This window comes from Lissotriton helveticus, chromosome 6 (genome assembly GCF_964261635.1).
Source record: "Lissotriton helveticus chromosome 6, aLisHel1.1, whole genome shotgun sequence".
Taxonomy (NCBI): Eukaryota; Metazoa; Chordata; class Amphibia; order Caudata; family Salamandridae; genus Lissotriton; species Lissotriton helveticus.
The window spans coordinates 1,280,086,309-1,280,103,394 of NC_136067.1; the positions used below are offsets into that span (position 1 = coordinate 1,280,086,309).

Sequence of the window (17,086 nt, forward strand, 5' to 3'; positions counted from 1 at the left end):
CCCTATTACCGATTCGGTATTTTCCTAATCGGTAATAGTGAATGGCTTCCCATTTATTCCTATGGGCCTCCAGACCCATAGGAATGAATGGGAATTACCGAATCAGTAAATACCAATTCGGTAATACCGAATATTACCGAATCGGTAAAATTGACCACATTTTTTCCTACATACGATTTACCGATTCTGAAATACCGAATCGGTAAAATTCGGTATTTCAGCATCGGTAAAGTGAGATTACCTACATATAGCCCCTGGTCCCTTCTACACCTGTTCACTAACCCCTACTGTGTGGTTGTCTTAGCATGCCAACAAGTAAAAGTTTGCCAGGCTGCCTTTTCAATCTTCTAGCCACAGCTTACCTGACAACTACTTTACAGTCTATGCAGAGTATGTGCAGACACAGTAACACATACTATGAACAAAATATGTTACTTACCTTGTAAGCATTAGTTTGTATCATGTCGTGGTGTGGGATCACATGCTCCCAACCACCTCCCCGGAAGCCTTTGGTTGTTGCAAAAACATAAAGTTATCTCACTCCTAAATTTCTTACCTTTTCATGGTTACTATACGTTTCTATTTTATGCTCCATCTTTCTGCTCACGCACTGTGCAGAAAACAATCCAAGAGTGGGTCCAGTGCGTATGCACATTGCCAGCCAAAGGAGGAGTCCCTATACCTCATGACCCGAAAGAGCTTCTTAGAAGAAAAACAACTTGCAGACGTCCAAGCTCAACACTAAATGGCAGAAGTATGCAGAGTATGTGAATCTAAGCACTACATGATACACACAGATGCTTACTAGTTAAGTAATACAATGCTTCGTAGGTTAGTGAGTGGATGTCAACATAGTGGGGCCCTTGTATAATGTCGACCATAATCCCACAATACCGCTGTGTGTGCGCACCAAGATAGATTCTTTTTTTAGCTGTTGGATGGGGTAATGCATCAATCATGCTCCAGGGTGTTCACTGAAGATCGTCAACAATATCTCATAGAAGAGCTAGAAGGTGCTTAAAAAAGATCATATGGATCAATGCTTCATGATAGAGTTAGGTTTCCTCAGGGTTTGTTAAAAAGAGTTTTGTAGTAGTCTGAGAACTGTAGGAAAGTGCCTCTTTTTGCATGGTTGTCCCCTAATTTTTGCCTGATGTTGGTGCTCTTTGACTGAGGGTGTCCTGGGTTCCTGAAACCATGTACCCAGAGCCTATGTTCTTGACCTAAAACTGTACTGTGTACCTCCAAATTGGCACCTCTCTGGCCACATGTAAGTCCCTTGTAAAAGGTACCGTAGGTACCAAGGCCCTGTGACCAGATAAGGCCTCTAAGGGCTGCTGCACTTATTGCGCCACCTTTTAGAGGTCCTGTACCTTAACACACAGATCTTCAAATTCTGCCCAAACTGCCACCAAAAGTTTGCAGTGAATAGCGAACACCCAGTCTGTATGTTTTGTCTCCCTAGCAACCATAATTCAGAGTATTGCTTCCCATGCTCACTTTTTAAGCCGAAGACCCTTGTGCAAAAATTCGAGCGCATTGGGTCACAGCAGACATGGTGGGGCTGTTAGAAACAGAAAAGCAGCAGAGGAGTGCTCGTCGATGGAGGAAGTGGGTTTTTCTGAAGAGACGTCCTGGCAAAGGAAGCTCAAGGGGAACACAAAGATTGGGTCCTAGAAGACAGAGTGTAGGTCATTGAAAGGTCATTAAGAGTGACCCGAAAACTACAGTGAACCATGCCCGTAAATCGTCAGAGGGGTCCAAACATAAGACACCCAAGATACCGTCTATGGTGCCCAACCAGATACCCTGGAGCAAAGCTGTGCCACTGAAAATCAAGCCTTTGATGCACAAAAATGACACAGCACAGATTCCACAAGTATAGGCAGCAAGGAACAAATGGGGGTTTGGAAAGGGAAGATTATGGTGTGGCCATGTATTATAAGGAATAAAATGTCTGCCTTATGGACATAAAAAGGTTATTACAAGTTACCTTCGAGGCATCTCACCTTAAAAATGTCTCCTTGGTGACTTGGAATATCTTTATCACGTTTGGCAGGTGTGCTTTATCCCACATATATTACAAAAGCTAAAAACATGCATGCAGTGTACTCCTATTTTAATGCAGTTTCTTTTCTTTTTTTTTTTAAAGAATTTTATTTGACAAGCAATTCAAAGTGATTAACATGTCCAAGTACAGAATCAGAAAAGTAAGATAAATCGAATTCAAATCGGTGCATGTTCATATTATACAAAACACAAACAAAAGTTATGAAAAAAAAAAAAGATAGATCCTAATCAGGACAAATCATTGATAATTAATAGACCATAAACAAGAAGAACAGTCATGCTATTGCTACACTGGGAGGGTTTAAGGTATTCCAGAATAGAAAGGCGCACTACCTAGTAACCGCACGGTATCGTGTTGTAGAGTGTCAGACTCCAGGCAAGGAGGCGGGCGGTAATCCCTCGTAACCGCTCAGAGGTGGATTACACATCCACACTAATTTGTACAAAATCAACAAAAGCCCCTGCTCTAGGAAAATATCATACAGGCTCGGTGAGTCCTAGTTATGGTGCAATAGTGTATTGCGCACATCAATAGTGTTTCAGAGTCAACAGAAAGAAAGTTCAATGAGGTAGAATCCTTGTTATGGAAAACAAATTTATTGTTCCTCTTGTTCTGGCCAACACGTGTTTCATCGCAGGGAAACAGACTGCGAATCTTCAGGGCTGGGTATAGATACAAAAGATGCATTTGTATGGTTGATTTGACATGAGTAAAAACGTGGTAGGTGACCCTTGGTGGTATAAAACGGGCATGCCATAGGGTGACATTGTGTCATACATGTGTGACTTGATATCTATGTTACTCGTGACTGTGAAAGGTGGTAATCTTTTTATCGTGGGTATACAGATTGTGTGGATGTGACTTTAGCAATCTAAAGTTATTAGCATCCTTATAAGCAAACACATTGACCAGTGTGCGTGGATAATATTTCAAATAAGACGACATGGGAAAGAACATGAAAAGTGGTGAATAACGAGTGAAAAAGTGTCCGTGCTTGTTGGCGGGTACATGCCCCATTGTGACTTATAGTGACTTTTTAGTGTCTCAATTGTATCAATTATATTTAAAAAGAAGGCTTTTTAGCAAAATACATTGACAATTCCATATAGTACGCTAGGCAGGAGCGAATAGTGCTGTTATATGTGCAAAAAGAGATGTTTTTAGCCTGTTTATTCTTAGTTAATGGATTTTGTCGGTTTGCACGATGATAAATACAAATTGATAGAGCCCTAGTGCTCATTCCCATGTAATCGGTACTCCAAGTATTATTATATTATTATTAGACAAGATCGTTTTGTACGCCACTGGTTAATGTGAGCGCCAACTTGGAAAAGGAGGATATCTATTCAAGAGGGTGTGCTTGGAGAAAGTACTTGTATATTTCAACTCCGAACACCAAACACAAAATAAAATAACTTGTGTTCGTCCAGGACACGCATTTTATGTTATCACAGTAATTGGAGTGTGCGATATATTTATTGTGAGGCTAAATTTAATTTTAGTCCCAAAACAGTATCTAAACATAGGTGTGCAACTCACCCTTTTGAGAGAAAAGTCGGAAGTAGTGATGTGGCAACGAGTATTGTTAATGCGCTAGGAAGCGTAGTCAGGTGGTTCCTACAGGTAAACATAGTATTGTATCAAAAAAGGTGATGAAACGAGACAGTGATATATATCGTATCACGTAAAACCATTACGGGAGCTAGTACTACATCGAAACAAACCATCGATATATAATCATACCTTAATAAGGTTATAGGAAAACCATGGCCGGGAGGAGAAGAGATTAAAGCTGTTACGCTCGAAATCGGGTAATCAGGCGGGTACACCTGTAGAGTAAATAATGAAAAACCAAGAGTGGTGTAATCTTCTCTCATTATAATTCGGTTTGTTTTGGAGAAGGGAAAAGGTTGGTATGCAAGGCGAGATGATTTACCTGAAAAGATTCGTTCCCCCTCCTGTGGTTCCCGGTGCCGTTGTTCGAAAACGGTCACCTGACAGGAAGTGGGGGTGTCTATTTAAGCCTTACTTCCGATATTTGCTCTGTCAGTCCTAAAAAAACTAGAGCGGTAACGTCTCGTTTAGTAAGTCGAAACGTTGGCCGTATTTAGAAAAAATACTACATTCTAATATCGGGTTGGGTGAATCAATGGAAAAAGATGATTACAGGTAGAAATCTCAGAATTGGCGTTCTGATAAATGGAGTGAAATATGCGAAAACCCAAGAATCAGTCTGTATTCCGATTTAGCAGAATGAGTTAAAAACGGAAGCTAAAAATCAAAAGCGTATTCGCATAATTAGGAGTTAACCCGGTTGATGTCCGGTTGGATGAGAGTATTAAGAGCGAAAATTGCACTAATTATACTGATTCTTGGTTCTGATGATGGTAGTGTTTAGTGTTGTTTGGTGTGACACTAAGCAGACGATTTAACAGCAAAGTACATATTTATAAAACAAAGTAATCCAGTGAGTACATACAGTTACGTAATTTCTAACAAACAGCAAAAAGAAAGGCGTGTGAGACCACATATTAAGCAGATATGTTATGGTATAATCATAAACATAGGTCTTATTCAGAAAATTTATACCCCTATTGTAATGTGGAATTGGGTTTAAAGATATGTTCTGATTCTTTGTGAGGACTAGTTTTGATTTGATTTAGTTCCCTAAGAAGTATTGCATCTCAGGGTCGTAATTTAAGCCGAGTTCAATACTGCGAAGACGCATGATCCAGGTCGCTTCTTTGCGTCTCAAGGTTAGCTCTCGGTTGCCGCCTCTTATGTGAGTGGGTACTGTTTCAATGCCATAGAAACTGATGCGGAAATCTTCTATGGTTGACTGACATTTGGCAACATGTAAGGCAACAGGATATTTGGGGTCTTGTTTTTGTATCGCTCTCATGTGTTCAGAGATCCTGTCTTTTAGACATCTTATTGTGCTGCCCACATATTGTTTTCCGCAATGACACTCAATTATGTATACTACATATTTTGTAGTGCAGTTGATGTTCATTCTGATGTCATATGTGTCCCCATTGGGACCAATGAATTTCGTTGTCTTGTGTTTAGCCCATTTACACATTACACAAAAGCCGCATTTGAAGAAGCCTTTATTGCGTTGTGTCAGCCAGTCCGGAGTTGTGTCTGTTCTTGGAACGGTGGGACTGAGTCTGTTCTTCAGGGTTCTTCCTCTGCGGAAGGTTTTTGTGGAGTTGGAGGAATTAGATCCTTTAGTACTGGATCACTTTTGAGCAGGTTCCAGTGTTTGATCATGCTGGTACGAATTGGTCTGTGTAGACTGTTGAATTCAGTAATCATCCTTACTGTGGAATCTTGCGCCTTGTTAGAGTTGTTACATTTAAGTGTCTCTGGTCTCGTGATTTTGTTAAGTCTCTTTTTTGCTGTGGACAGGATGGATTGGGAATATCCACGTCTTTCGAATCTCCGTTCCATGTCTTGTACAGTATCCGCCAGATCGCTGTCCTTGCTACAGTTTCTTCTGGCTCTGAGGAATTCACCAAATGGTATTGATCTGATTTGGTGTGGCGGGTGGTAACTATCCGCTCGAAGTATGGCATTGCACGATGTGGGCTTCCTATAAAGTTTGCTGTGTAATTTATTGTTGAGAATGTAGAATTCCAAGTCTAGAAACTCTATCTTGGTTTTGCTGGACTTCATAGTGAAACTCAGTTCCCAATCGTTATGATTAAGATGTTCAAAGAAACTTTGGAGAAGTTCGTCTGAGCCTGTCCACAGTAAGATACAGTCGTCAATATAACGACCCCAAAATAGTATGGAGTCGGTGTATTCGCTGCCCTTAGTGCCCCAAATGTGGTCTGTTTCAAAAGAACCCATGAACAAGTTGGCAAAAGATGGCGAGAATTTAGAGCCCATGGCTACTCCACGTTTTTGTCGGTACCAGTTTTTTTGAAACATAAAGAAGTTGTTATTAAGAATCAGAGTCATCATGGATATTAACATTTGGGTATGTGCCCACAGGGATGCTGGTCTGTTAGATAGAACTCGTGTTATGGCCTCTATACCTAGGACAGGGTTGATACTCGTGTATAGGGCAACCACGTCCATAGTCACTATGGTGGTATTGGGTTGCCATTCTAGGTCATTTAGCACACTCAGTATATGCTTGGAGTCCTGGATGAATGAGGGTAGATTTTTGACCAGTGGGCCTAGAAACAAATCCACATACTCAGCCAATCTCTCTGTTGGTCCCCCTATGCCAGAGACAATTGGTCTGCCTGGTGGGAAGGGGAGATCTTTGTGGATTTTAGGGAGGGTATACAACCATGGAAATGTTGGTTTGTGCACTTTAAGGTACATGTATTCTTCTTCGTTCAGTAGGCCATCTTCTTTCCACTTGTGTAGGTGGTCGTTAATGGATGTTGTTAAGGTGCCCATGGGGTTAAGTGTGATCGGTTCATAACAAGAAGTATCAGCTAATTGACTTAGTACTTCGTTGTTATAATCGTCTGCATTCATGATTACAATGTTCCCTCCTTTGTCCGCTTCGCGGATCACAATGGTGGAAGTCTGTGTGAGTGTGGTGAGGGCAAAGCGCTCACCTTTGGTGAGGTTATCTTTAAATGCAAATGTTTCGTTGAGTTTTTTTGTGTTGATTTTGTTGATGTCATCAAGAACTCGCTTGTGGAAAATGTCAATATTGTTGCCACCTGGTAGTGTTGGTGTCCAAGTGGATTTATTTTTCAAGCCACTAACAACCCCCAGATCTGTGTCAATGTTCAATTCCTCTAGAAGTTGTCCCATCTCTACGGGGCTGTCTTCGCATTCAGTAATAGATAACAATAGGTGTATTGCTTGTATATCTTTTATTGTAGTCACATTGTCTGTTAATACATCAGGAATATTTTTAACATTTCTAGTATTGGTAGTTTTTCCAGCAAAATACTTTTTCAATTTTAGGCTCCGTACAAATTTAAAGAGGTCTACTTTCGTTTGGCATGTGTCTCCTATTGAGAAGGGATTGAAGTTCAAACCTCTGGAAAGGAGATTAGTCATATCAGTAGTCAGTGGAAAAGAGGAAAGGTTGACCACTTGGACCTCGTTGTGTCCGGTCTCTATTTCCTTGCTGTTCCTGACCTCAGTTTTTTTCTGTAATCTTCGTTTGCCACCCCTGCTGCCTCTATGGGTCTTTGATCTGTGGTATCTCGTGGTGGTTGGGTCTTGTTCCCTTTGCGCATCCGTTCTAGCTCCACTAAAAAAGGGGTACTGTTGGTATCTTGTAAATCCCGATCGGGTTCGCTTATACCTGCAGAATTTAGAGAAGCATTACTGGATGAGACAGAACTTGGGGCGGATGAGATATTGCCACTTTTTTTGGGGTTGTGTGGTCGTATTAGAGAGTCGTATTTACGATCAAAGGTAAAGATTCGACCATTACGGTAATCTGCGTCATCTCTTTTTATTTGTCTGGCCTTCCTGTTTTTTATTTCTTCCTGATGTTTAAATAATACCTCATCCAGAATGGTGTAATTCTTCACAGTTGGTTCTGGTAGGTTGAGGTCTTTGATTTCTTGCTCCAGTGTCGCAATTTCTCCCAGTAGTTTACTGGACTTGCGATCGGCACTTTCTATCAGAATGTCCATAAGGGCAAAAGAGTTATTAGTAACAGAGTCTTCCCATTTTTTCACCAGATCTAGATCAAGATCATCATATGTTGGGAACGTATTGGAGCGCAAGCCTCTCGGTATTTGTTTAAGACGCATATATTGCTTCAGGGTGGTAGAGTCCCACCAGCGTGAGTTCTCTTGTTTTTTAAGTCTCTCTAATTTTTTGAATTTGTCTTTGAGGCCCTCCACACGGGGGGGACCAGCATTCGCCGTGGCAGTGTGAGTGGGCATGCCCTTGGCTAGGTTCTCGAACAGATCTGCTGCTATTTTATCTCTATCCATGTCGGTGTGGAGATATTTGTTTGATTGATTCCAAAATGACGTGCTAGATGTAGATACGTGATTTGTGAAGGATAGAATGGCGGGGGGCAGCCTTTACTGGAACTCAATAAGCTATTGCTACACTGTCATGATCCAAATCATTGCTAGTATTGCAAAAAATTCCCCCATATCTTGGCAAACTTTATTTTTGCTTTAATTCCTCTATTCCTAGCAATAGCATCTTCCATAGTGTAAATTTCAAGAACCAATGTCCACCATTCAGTTATATGAGGAGGATTCTGAGAAATCCAAGCCCTAGCAATCACGAGTCTGGCACAAGCCAGTGTAATATTTAGCAGTTCTTTATAGATAGGGCTAACCGGGTATATGGACAATAGTACCGCGGCTGCGTTGAGTGAGAAGTTAATTAGTTGGTTTTGCGTTAAAATATTTTCTATGTCCGCCCAATATTTAGCTAAAGTTGGGCATGAGTATAACATATGTATGAGGTCTGCTGCCACCAGACCACATTTAGGACATTTAGTACGATCATTGTTAAAGTTATTTTGTGTCCATTTAGAGATTTTTAGTGGAGTGTAGTAAAGTTGGCTGACCGTTCTATAGGATTGGAGTTTCAGGCTGGAAGACTGGACAGCTTTAGAGATGTTGACTAAGGCAGCAGAAATATTCTGAATTGTCACATTATATCCTAGGCTAACAGTCCATTTTAATGCCAGTCTAGAAGCTTCGTCAAAGCTATTCTGACTGAGACACTTATAACCCAAACTAATTAATGATTTTCTATGCACGGAATAAAAACAAGCCCATATATCTGAACTTGTAATTTCTATCAAATTCATTTTCCGTACTAAGTAGTCCCTGATCTGAATGTATTTATATCTCATTTTTTCAGGCAGTTTATACAAAAGTTGCAATGTTTCAAATTGTAAAAGACCATCAATACCATACAGATCTCCTAAAGTCTGAATACCAAAGTTGGCCCATTCTCGACCAGTTTTATCCCTAAAAATATCTGGAAGCCCGGGATTGTCCCATATTGGCAGCTCATTATGAAAAAAAGAAGTGTTACACTTGGTCAACATCTGTTTCCATATGAATACGGCGTCTCTCGCAGTCTTAAATTTTACACGTTTGAAGTAATTTGGGTCTTGTACTTTTGCCAGGAATTGTTTTGAATAACCACCAAGCATAAATTGATGAAAAAAATATTGATTATTAGGGGCAAATAGGCTACGCAGCCGGGCTAAAAAAGAAGCGAGAAAATAGGCTCTGAAATCTGGGAAGTTCAAACCTCCCTTTTCAGATGAGAGTTTTAATATTGTCATAGACCTTCTGGCCTTCTTATAGCCCCAAACGAAACTACTTAAAATGCCATCTAATTTCTTAAAGAATAAGTTATTAACGCGGCAAGGTATGGAGTGAAATAAATATAAGAACTTCGGCAAAATGTTCATCTTAATCAAATTCATACGGCCTATAAGGTTTAAAGGGATCTTATGCCATTTTTTTCAAAAGATTTGTAACTTCTTTTAATAAAGGATCATAGTTTAGTGAATTTATATGATCAGTTTTAGATGATATCTTTACCCCTAGATATACTGCAGATTGACATAGTCCCTGCACAGGTAAATTGGCCTGATAATTCATGATAACCTGTGTTTTATTTATATTTAATTTATAACCTGAAATGATCCCGAATTTATTAGCTTCTATTGTTATCCCTATTAGTGCATCCGTTACATTGGTGGTATAAATAGCTATATCATCCGCATATGCGGTAATTTTTAGGGTTTTACCTTCATGCAGAATTGGCGCAATATTAATTTGAGCTTCCAAAGCGTTAATGAATGGCTCTATGGAGAGAGCAAAAAGTAGGGGTGATAGCGGACATCCCTGCCGCGTCCCCCGCCGAATTGGAAAAGTAGAGGAGAGTGCCCCAGCATAGCTGATTTTAGCGTTAGGATCCTTATATAATGCCTGAATACTTCTTAAAAAACGCCCTCTGAAGCCAAACTGTCTTAGAACTCCCCACAAATAGTCCCACCCCACTCGGTCGAACGCCTTCTCTGCGTCTAAAAGTATCATACCGAGTGGGGTGAGATTAGTTGTAGCCACGTCAAAAGCGGTAATAGCCATGTTAACATGCATGGGGTGTCCCTCCCAATAACAAAACCATGCTGCTGGTCATTTACCAACTGTGGCATAAGAGGGGCTAGTCGTATAGCTAAAAGTTTAGAATAAACTTTAGCATCAGAGTTTATCAGAGATATAGGTCTATAAGACCCACACTCCACAGGAGGTTTATTTTTTTTTAGGAAAAACATAATTTTAGCTGTCTTCCAAGAGTAGCAGTTTCTTATGTTTTTAAAAAACGACATTACAAGATAGCGGATGTTTATGACCATGTAAGCAAGCGGGATCAATGGAGGGAAAAATAATATTGCCCAAGCCAGTAGGTCCGCAACTTGTGGCAAATGAGAGGTCTATTGGCTTTTTCCAGTGGTTATTTTTAAACATGGCAATGCGCCATTCTAATGTTTTTTCTCTTCTGTAAACAGGTAGCTGTTCTGACTTTGCAGCATCAGCTATTGCAGCAGGAGAAAGAGAGCCTTCTCAAAGAGGCTGAGGAAAGTAAGAAAAATGTAAGAACCTGCAGCATGACTTTTCAGAGTGGTGTCTGTGCATATTGTAATAATATGGTCACATGAAGCAAACTTAAAAAGCGCCCTTTGTTGTGTGACAGTATTGTGAATCGCATGTGTTGATGTGTAACCTAAAAAATGCATTGTTGCAGGGGCATAGTTGGTCCCATGCTCCGAGACGGTCATCACTCCATGGGCCTCCAGCTCCCTGTGCTGCCTGCTGGAAGCTTAAAGAAGTGGGTGGGGTACTCAGAAATGCTAAACCACAGAGAGGGAAGACCCTGGTGCTCTTCTGTTCGGAGAGCTAGATGGTGGAGGAATAGTTTCAAAAAACATTATTGAAAAAGTAGAATGACCGATGTCTTCTTGAAGCGATTCTTCTGACTGTTTATTTTGAAATTCAGAAGTACTTCAAGCATCCTTAGAGTAACTTGCAGGTGTTTGACCTAAACTGAACTGGATACCTAGGGGACCAATAAGCAAGATACCAAGCATGACATGCTTAGGTGCAATCGCATTACATGTTTCAGTCCTATGCCCCCTATGATGAGTGGCGAACATCACAATGACATAGGTTTTAGAAGAAGGACAGTTGCCTCAGGACATCTCTCTCATACTCCAAGCAATCAAGAAGGTACTTGAAACCACGTCCAAACGTTCTATACTTGGAAGAGGACAACAATTTCCAAGAGTTTCACAACTCCATTAGCCAAATTTAGAAGTGAGAAGATTTAATTAGGGTCTTTAATGTGCATGTCCAAGACTTCCCAGACTTTTCGGGAAGGAGAGGGAATGAGAAAAGGGATCATGTAATCGTTGAAGACAAAATTGCTCCACACCAATGCAGCTCAAGACATCAAAGTAATCAACATATCTAGGCTGACAGTGGCACTCAAGAGCTCGAAAGAGGAGGCACCCAATATCACTGTCAGTTCAAATGAGGAACCCCAGCTAGAATACAAAGATCTTCACAGTTGAAATGATAAAAAAGTTGACTGTTGATAACATCATACGTTCACGAGCGTCCTTTTGGGCCTACTACCAGGTGTCTCTTCACATGTATGCAATGAAAAGATTTTATGCCACTTTTTAGTGTATAGAAGATCATAAACTGATACAAGTGCTAGGCCAATGCACATTTTCCTCTGTACTTAACTTTAGGTTGCAATTTTCCTGATGTGGCCCGGGCACATTCTATTCCGCTCAGCTGTTCACTGATACAGCTCAACTATTTGCTCTTCATCTCCCCCTTACCCTTTGGTGATTTCATCTCTCCCTTTATGTTCCCACAATACTCTCATTTTTAAGTTTAGAGATTCTTAACGTAGATATTTTGAGCAGTACTGCCTTTACTGCTCAAGCAATCAATGGTTTATTGATAACGATAAGAATTATCTTCTGTTCGCCAATTTTGGCACCATGTTTGGGAAGAACGGAATGTTTCATTCATTGTAGTCTAAACTCTCTCTTGCTAAGTAGTTGCGAGGATGCTCCATATTGGTTGAGTCAGACGGTAATACCGCGCCTCTCATTTTTCCAAGTTTCCTATTGACAGTAAGGTCTGTGTTTTGTTGGCTAAGGGTCTTCATGGTGCACATTTTGGGAATTGTATATTCTCCATACTGGATTGTATCTTTTCTCAAAACAATTGATAACTCAAACAATTACAGTGGATGCCATTTTGCACCCGAACGGGGCATTAGAGAGTCACTTGCCTCTGAAGCTGTGTCTGTAAAGAATCCTGGTGGTCCTTGCATTTATTTCTTTGTGGAAAATATGACATTTACCACCCTCCCTTTGCAATAGCTCATATGCTGTGGTTTGATTCATCAACCTTTCTGTACCACTTGATATTTTTCTGAATTTGTTCTTTATATTATTTGTTGTTAGGCAACCAGTGCATTCATGGATGCCAGTGGATTGTTTTCTGTTTTCAAGGTTTCTGGTGGACAAATTGCCTGAAATGCCTCAATATTATCCATTTCGTAAGATGCGTAAAGTGTCTAGCTTGGGAATGTTTGTGTTGTTAAGGTTAAAGTGAAATTAGTTTAGTCCTGCTACATTGCTTTCTAGTGTGTTATGGGTAAAGACAGAGTTTTATTTTATTTTTTTGTAACAAATAACTCAGAAATGGTTTGTGTTTTCACTTGGATTGATAAATGACTTTCTTGCACCTCTCTATGATGGTTAATTTAGCAAGAGATTTCTCTAAAGATGCCTTAAAAGCTGCCAGAGTCATCTAAATGTTTTCGATTCTAGTAAGAGGGTGCCTTTCCCCCTGGATTTAGTGTTGCCTTTACTTGTTCGTCTGAGCCATAATTTAGAACTGGTGCAGTGATAGCTAGGAATTATATGCAACATTATTGGCAAATCCAATGTATTTATACAGCTTGAAACAGAATGGAATTCAAGCAACTGAATGGTATTTTCATCATTAGAAACCGCAAATGTTGTGGGTCTTTGCTTTTAAATAGGAGTTAAAGGCAAAAGATCGGATTGAAAGATAAGTTCTCATTTAAACATGCAATAGATGTTTTATTCATTTTCATCAGTAGTCTTTAACTTGTTTTTTTACTGTGCTGAAAGATCATGCTCCTTTGTGCAAGAGATTCCAATGTGGTCTTAATTGCTTCTTTAGAAGTGATATAATTTGATTTGTCTGTGTAATTAATTAACCACCTGTACATACAAATTTGCTAAATTGTTTATTTATTTGATAGCTTTCAAGAATGGATTCTCTTCAACAAGAAGTTAATGTACTGAGGCTTGAGAAGCTTTCCTTGGAAGACAAGTGTCAGACTTTAACAATAGAAGCTAAGGATTATGCAGCCCAGGTATTAAACAGAATTTGTAATGTCCATAGTGACTGTGCATGCTAAGAAAGATGTGACTGCATAAATCTTTCCTTCATTAATAATCTGTTGACAGATGTCGCTAGAAGGAGGAATGTCACAATGGAAGAAGCAGTGCAGCTTTTTAGCAGGAACTTCCAGCTCCATCAATACTGCACTGCCTTCTAGGTAGTTCATTTTGAGCAGCGAAGCAGTGATTTTCTTTCCAGCTGTTGTTTGGTAAAATGAGGGTACATATCAGAGACACTATAACATACGGTTGTCCTCCATCTCAAAATACTTCTTGTCTAAGGGGACTTCTTTTTTTATATCTTTTAATGGTTCTCAAGTTAGAACAACCGAAAGCAGGGTACAGTCACAAATGTATGTGAAATCTTAAAGTTGTAACATCATGCTGTTGAACACAAACAAGGCTTTTAATAGATGGTTAGAACTGTGTATCCCAACAATATGTAATTTGCTATAATCTGAGTCAACTATGTTATGTGACTTCAGTGCATTATCCCCTCCCTGTCATATAAAAGCCTACCTTTGTAAGTGTTAATGCAATAGAAAAGGTATTTTCTCTTTTTGTCAGGGGGTAGTATCCCTGTGGATATAATAACACCAACATATGCAGTTTTCAGTCAGAGGGAACCCACTTTTAATGTCACATCTCTTATTATTAATTAAAAAAATTAACCCCTCTGCTCCAGCCTCTTCCTCCCCATCCCTCAGCCAAATTTCCTTTTTGGTGTATTTGGATTTAACCATGATACAGCTATAGATAATTTTGGTTGTGTCATTGATAGCGTTGTTGCTTTCTTTCTCATTTTATTTTTTGTGGGTAGTGGCGAGCCATCCAATAACAATACTTTCACAGTCTGAGACTTTTTAGCCAAGTGTTTGTTTCTTAAGTATCTGTGATCTCATCCTAAATCCAGTAGTTCTTGGTGCAGTTCGACGTGTATGAATGGGGGCAAAGGTTATTGGCATTTAGGACAATCACCTGCATGATTTTTTTTTGTAGCATGCTTGTGGTCATGTAGGTGCAGTTCAGGAAGTGAACTAATTTAACTTAAAGAGAACGTCATCTGCAGCGTCGTCTAGGTGTTAGGCTAAAGCTGAACTGCATTGGCAGACTGGTCTCTGCCAGCCTACCACCGAGGCAAGGTTTTGACTTCCCAGGGCCTTTGCTCTTAGGAGGTGAGAAACAAGGTGTGCATGGGAAGAGGGTGTTCACACCACCCTCACTCAGGATGACCTGCTGATTAGCATTCCAAGGCAGAGGAGCTTCAAAGAAATTCAAATCAGGCTCGCTCACAGGAGAGAAAGCCAACCTCCTTTGCCAAAGCCCTTTGGCACCTGGATAGGCAGGAAAATTAGTCAGTCGGGTAGGCATGCCCTCACCCAGGCTAGTACCACCGCTAAGGTGGACTAACTGAAGAAAACGCGATCTTTCAGAGTTCACCATCTCGGTGATGGCAAACTTAAGAATTCTGGGTCAGGGTTATGCCCACTTCCCACAGGAACTGGTCATATAAGGAGCGTAGTGACCCCAAGGATAAGTAGCCCTTTGGCTACTACCCTTTACTCTTAATTCAGTATTTAGGGGAGCCTCTGACACCAGAAAATCAGATCCTTCTGACCTGAAAGAAGACAACGTTTGTGAAGAGTCAGAAAGAGCAAGAACTGAGGACTCAGCAGCTGACTTGAAGCCAACCCTACCGGCCTGACTACTGGCTTTGACAGTTGCACCAAAAAATGACTGGTCCTGCAGCTGCTGTGTCTCCAGAGCCTGGGAGACATGCCAGCACCTCACCCAGGAACCAAGAACTCGATTGGAGCAGCAAAGCTTCTTCCCTGCATCGTGCAGGCACCCAAAGAGACCTGAGAGAACTCCAAGACCATGAAAACCCAACACCTAAGGACAACACTGCGCCCGTCGCTCCAAGCCAGAGTTGGACCAACTGTTCCAGCATGGTCCCCCAGCCCTCCAGAGACAGTCCACTGTAGTTTCACCTCTCATGGACTTCCTGGCGTCGCCTGCAGCTTCTGTTTGCAGGGCCCCTCTACCACGATTGCTCCAGTAAGGAAATCTAATGCCTAAGAACACCTCTGAAACCTTTGCCTCTGGCCTGTGAAGTAGAAGATCAAAAGGTGTCCTTACGTCCCTGAGCATCGTGAGGCCTGAGCCTCCCTGTTTGTTTAGCCCGCCTGGTCTCCCAGTCAAAGCCTGCAGCCTCTTTATGCGAAGACCGACCCCATAGACAACAATTGGGCACCCAACGCTGTTTTGCACCCCTGCATCCAGTTTCGCTGGTGGTGTTGTGCTGGTGTTGCCTTGGACCTTGCCAACCACTAACCTTAGTCCTGTAAGTCGCTGTACTGTCCTAAATACAGTACTTGTTCTTCCTCCCATAGGGTAACATTGCAGATTCCGTAAATTGCACTAAGGGCCTAATTATGAGTCTGACTGCTTGTCAGGGTGCGGCGGTGGTGGTCCAGTCACCGCCTCACTGGCTGTCCGACCACCCCATTACGACTTAGGAGGTCGCCATGGGACCACTGATGGCGTCAGAGAATCGCTGTTCCCTGGAATTGGTGTGGTGGACCTGAGGATGCAATATGATTGGCAGGACTGCTGTGGTCCTGCCAAGCATATTACGAGTTTCCGCTCCTATACGTTTTTCATGGTGGTTCCACCGACATGAAAACGGTGGTGCAGAGGAAACAAAGGGGGCCCAACAAGGCCCCCTGTGCCTCCTCTGCATGTGGATGCACACAGGGGGGCACACCAATTGCCCTCCTACGTTCATGCTCACAAGTTCCTGCACGGCATGGACTTTCAAGTCCATGCCGCGCAGGAACCTGTTAGGCGTTCCTATTGCAATGTCTTTTTCAAAGTCACTGCGCCTTTGAAAGAGGCACCGCGGCGGGACTGCTCCGCCGCTCGCCAGATTACTTTTAAGTTGTAATATGGCGGGCGGGCGGGCGGCGGTGAATCTCGGCGGTGCAGGAGCATGGTTGTACCTGCCCGCGCCACTCCACCAAAACCCATAACCGGCCCTAAGTGTCGACTGCTTTAAATGCAAAGGTATTTTTATTGAAAAACGTATTTACCTGATGGAAATGTTCCAGCTGCTTAAATATATATAAAGATATGTGTTTTTTAAATACATTTGTGTGGATCTCCTACTGAGTTATGTGCATCATTTATTGACCATTGTGTATATTTGCAGATGTCTAACACTCCCCTTATATAGCCTAAGGCTGGTCTACCACCCTACCCCCTGGAAGAACACCTTGGGATTTCTAGAGCAAGCCCTTGCCCACTCATAATGGAACCCATGAACTCTTTGCACAGTATATCTCATTTTGATATATCATGTAAAGAGCCAGGTTCCCATATTGAGCATCGGCAGTGCTCTTTCATTTGCAATATGTAATATTTTCAATATAGGGAGCTCTTATACTCCTTCATGGATTCAGGATATACTCCTTTCTCTGCGCCTTCTGCCAGTACACAGTGAGACAAAGTCCAATTAAAATTGATGCAAAATGCAACTTTCATTAATAAGAAGATCAGCAGAAAGTATGTCACTTGTGAAACAG

The 17,086-nt window shown here is 41.3% G+C and overlaps 1 protein-coding gene across 3 annotated transcripts in view; it reads left to right on the forward strand.

Annotated features, from left to right (window-relative positions):
- The window catches only part of NINL (ninein like), a 425,470-nt gene that overhangs the window by 369,619 nt on the left and 38,765 nt on the right, over positions 1–17,086 (forward strand). For all 3 annotated transcript variants that reach the window (XM_078649025.1, XM_078649026.1, XM_078649027.1), the window contains 2 exons: positions 10,557–10,640; positions 13,361–13,474. In XM_078649025.1, coding sequence (XP_078505151.1) covers positions 10,557–10,640; positions 13,361–13,474 — 198 coding nt within the window. The remainder of the gene's footprint in view (positions 1–10,556; positions 10,641–13,360; positions 13,475–17,086) is intronic.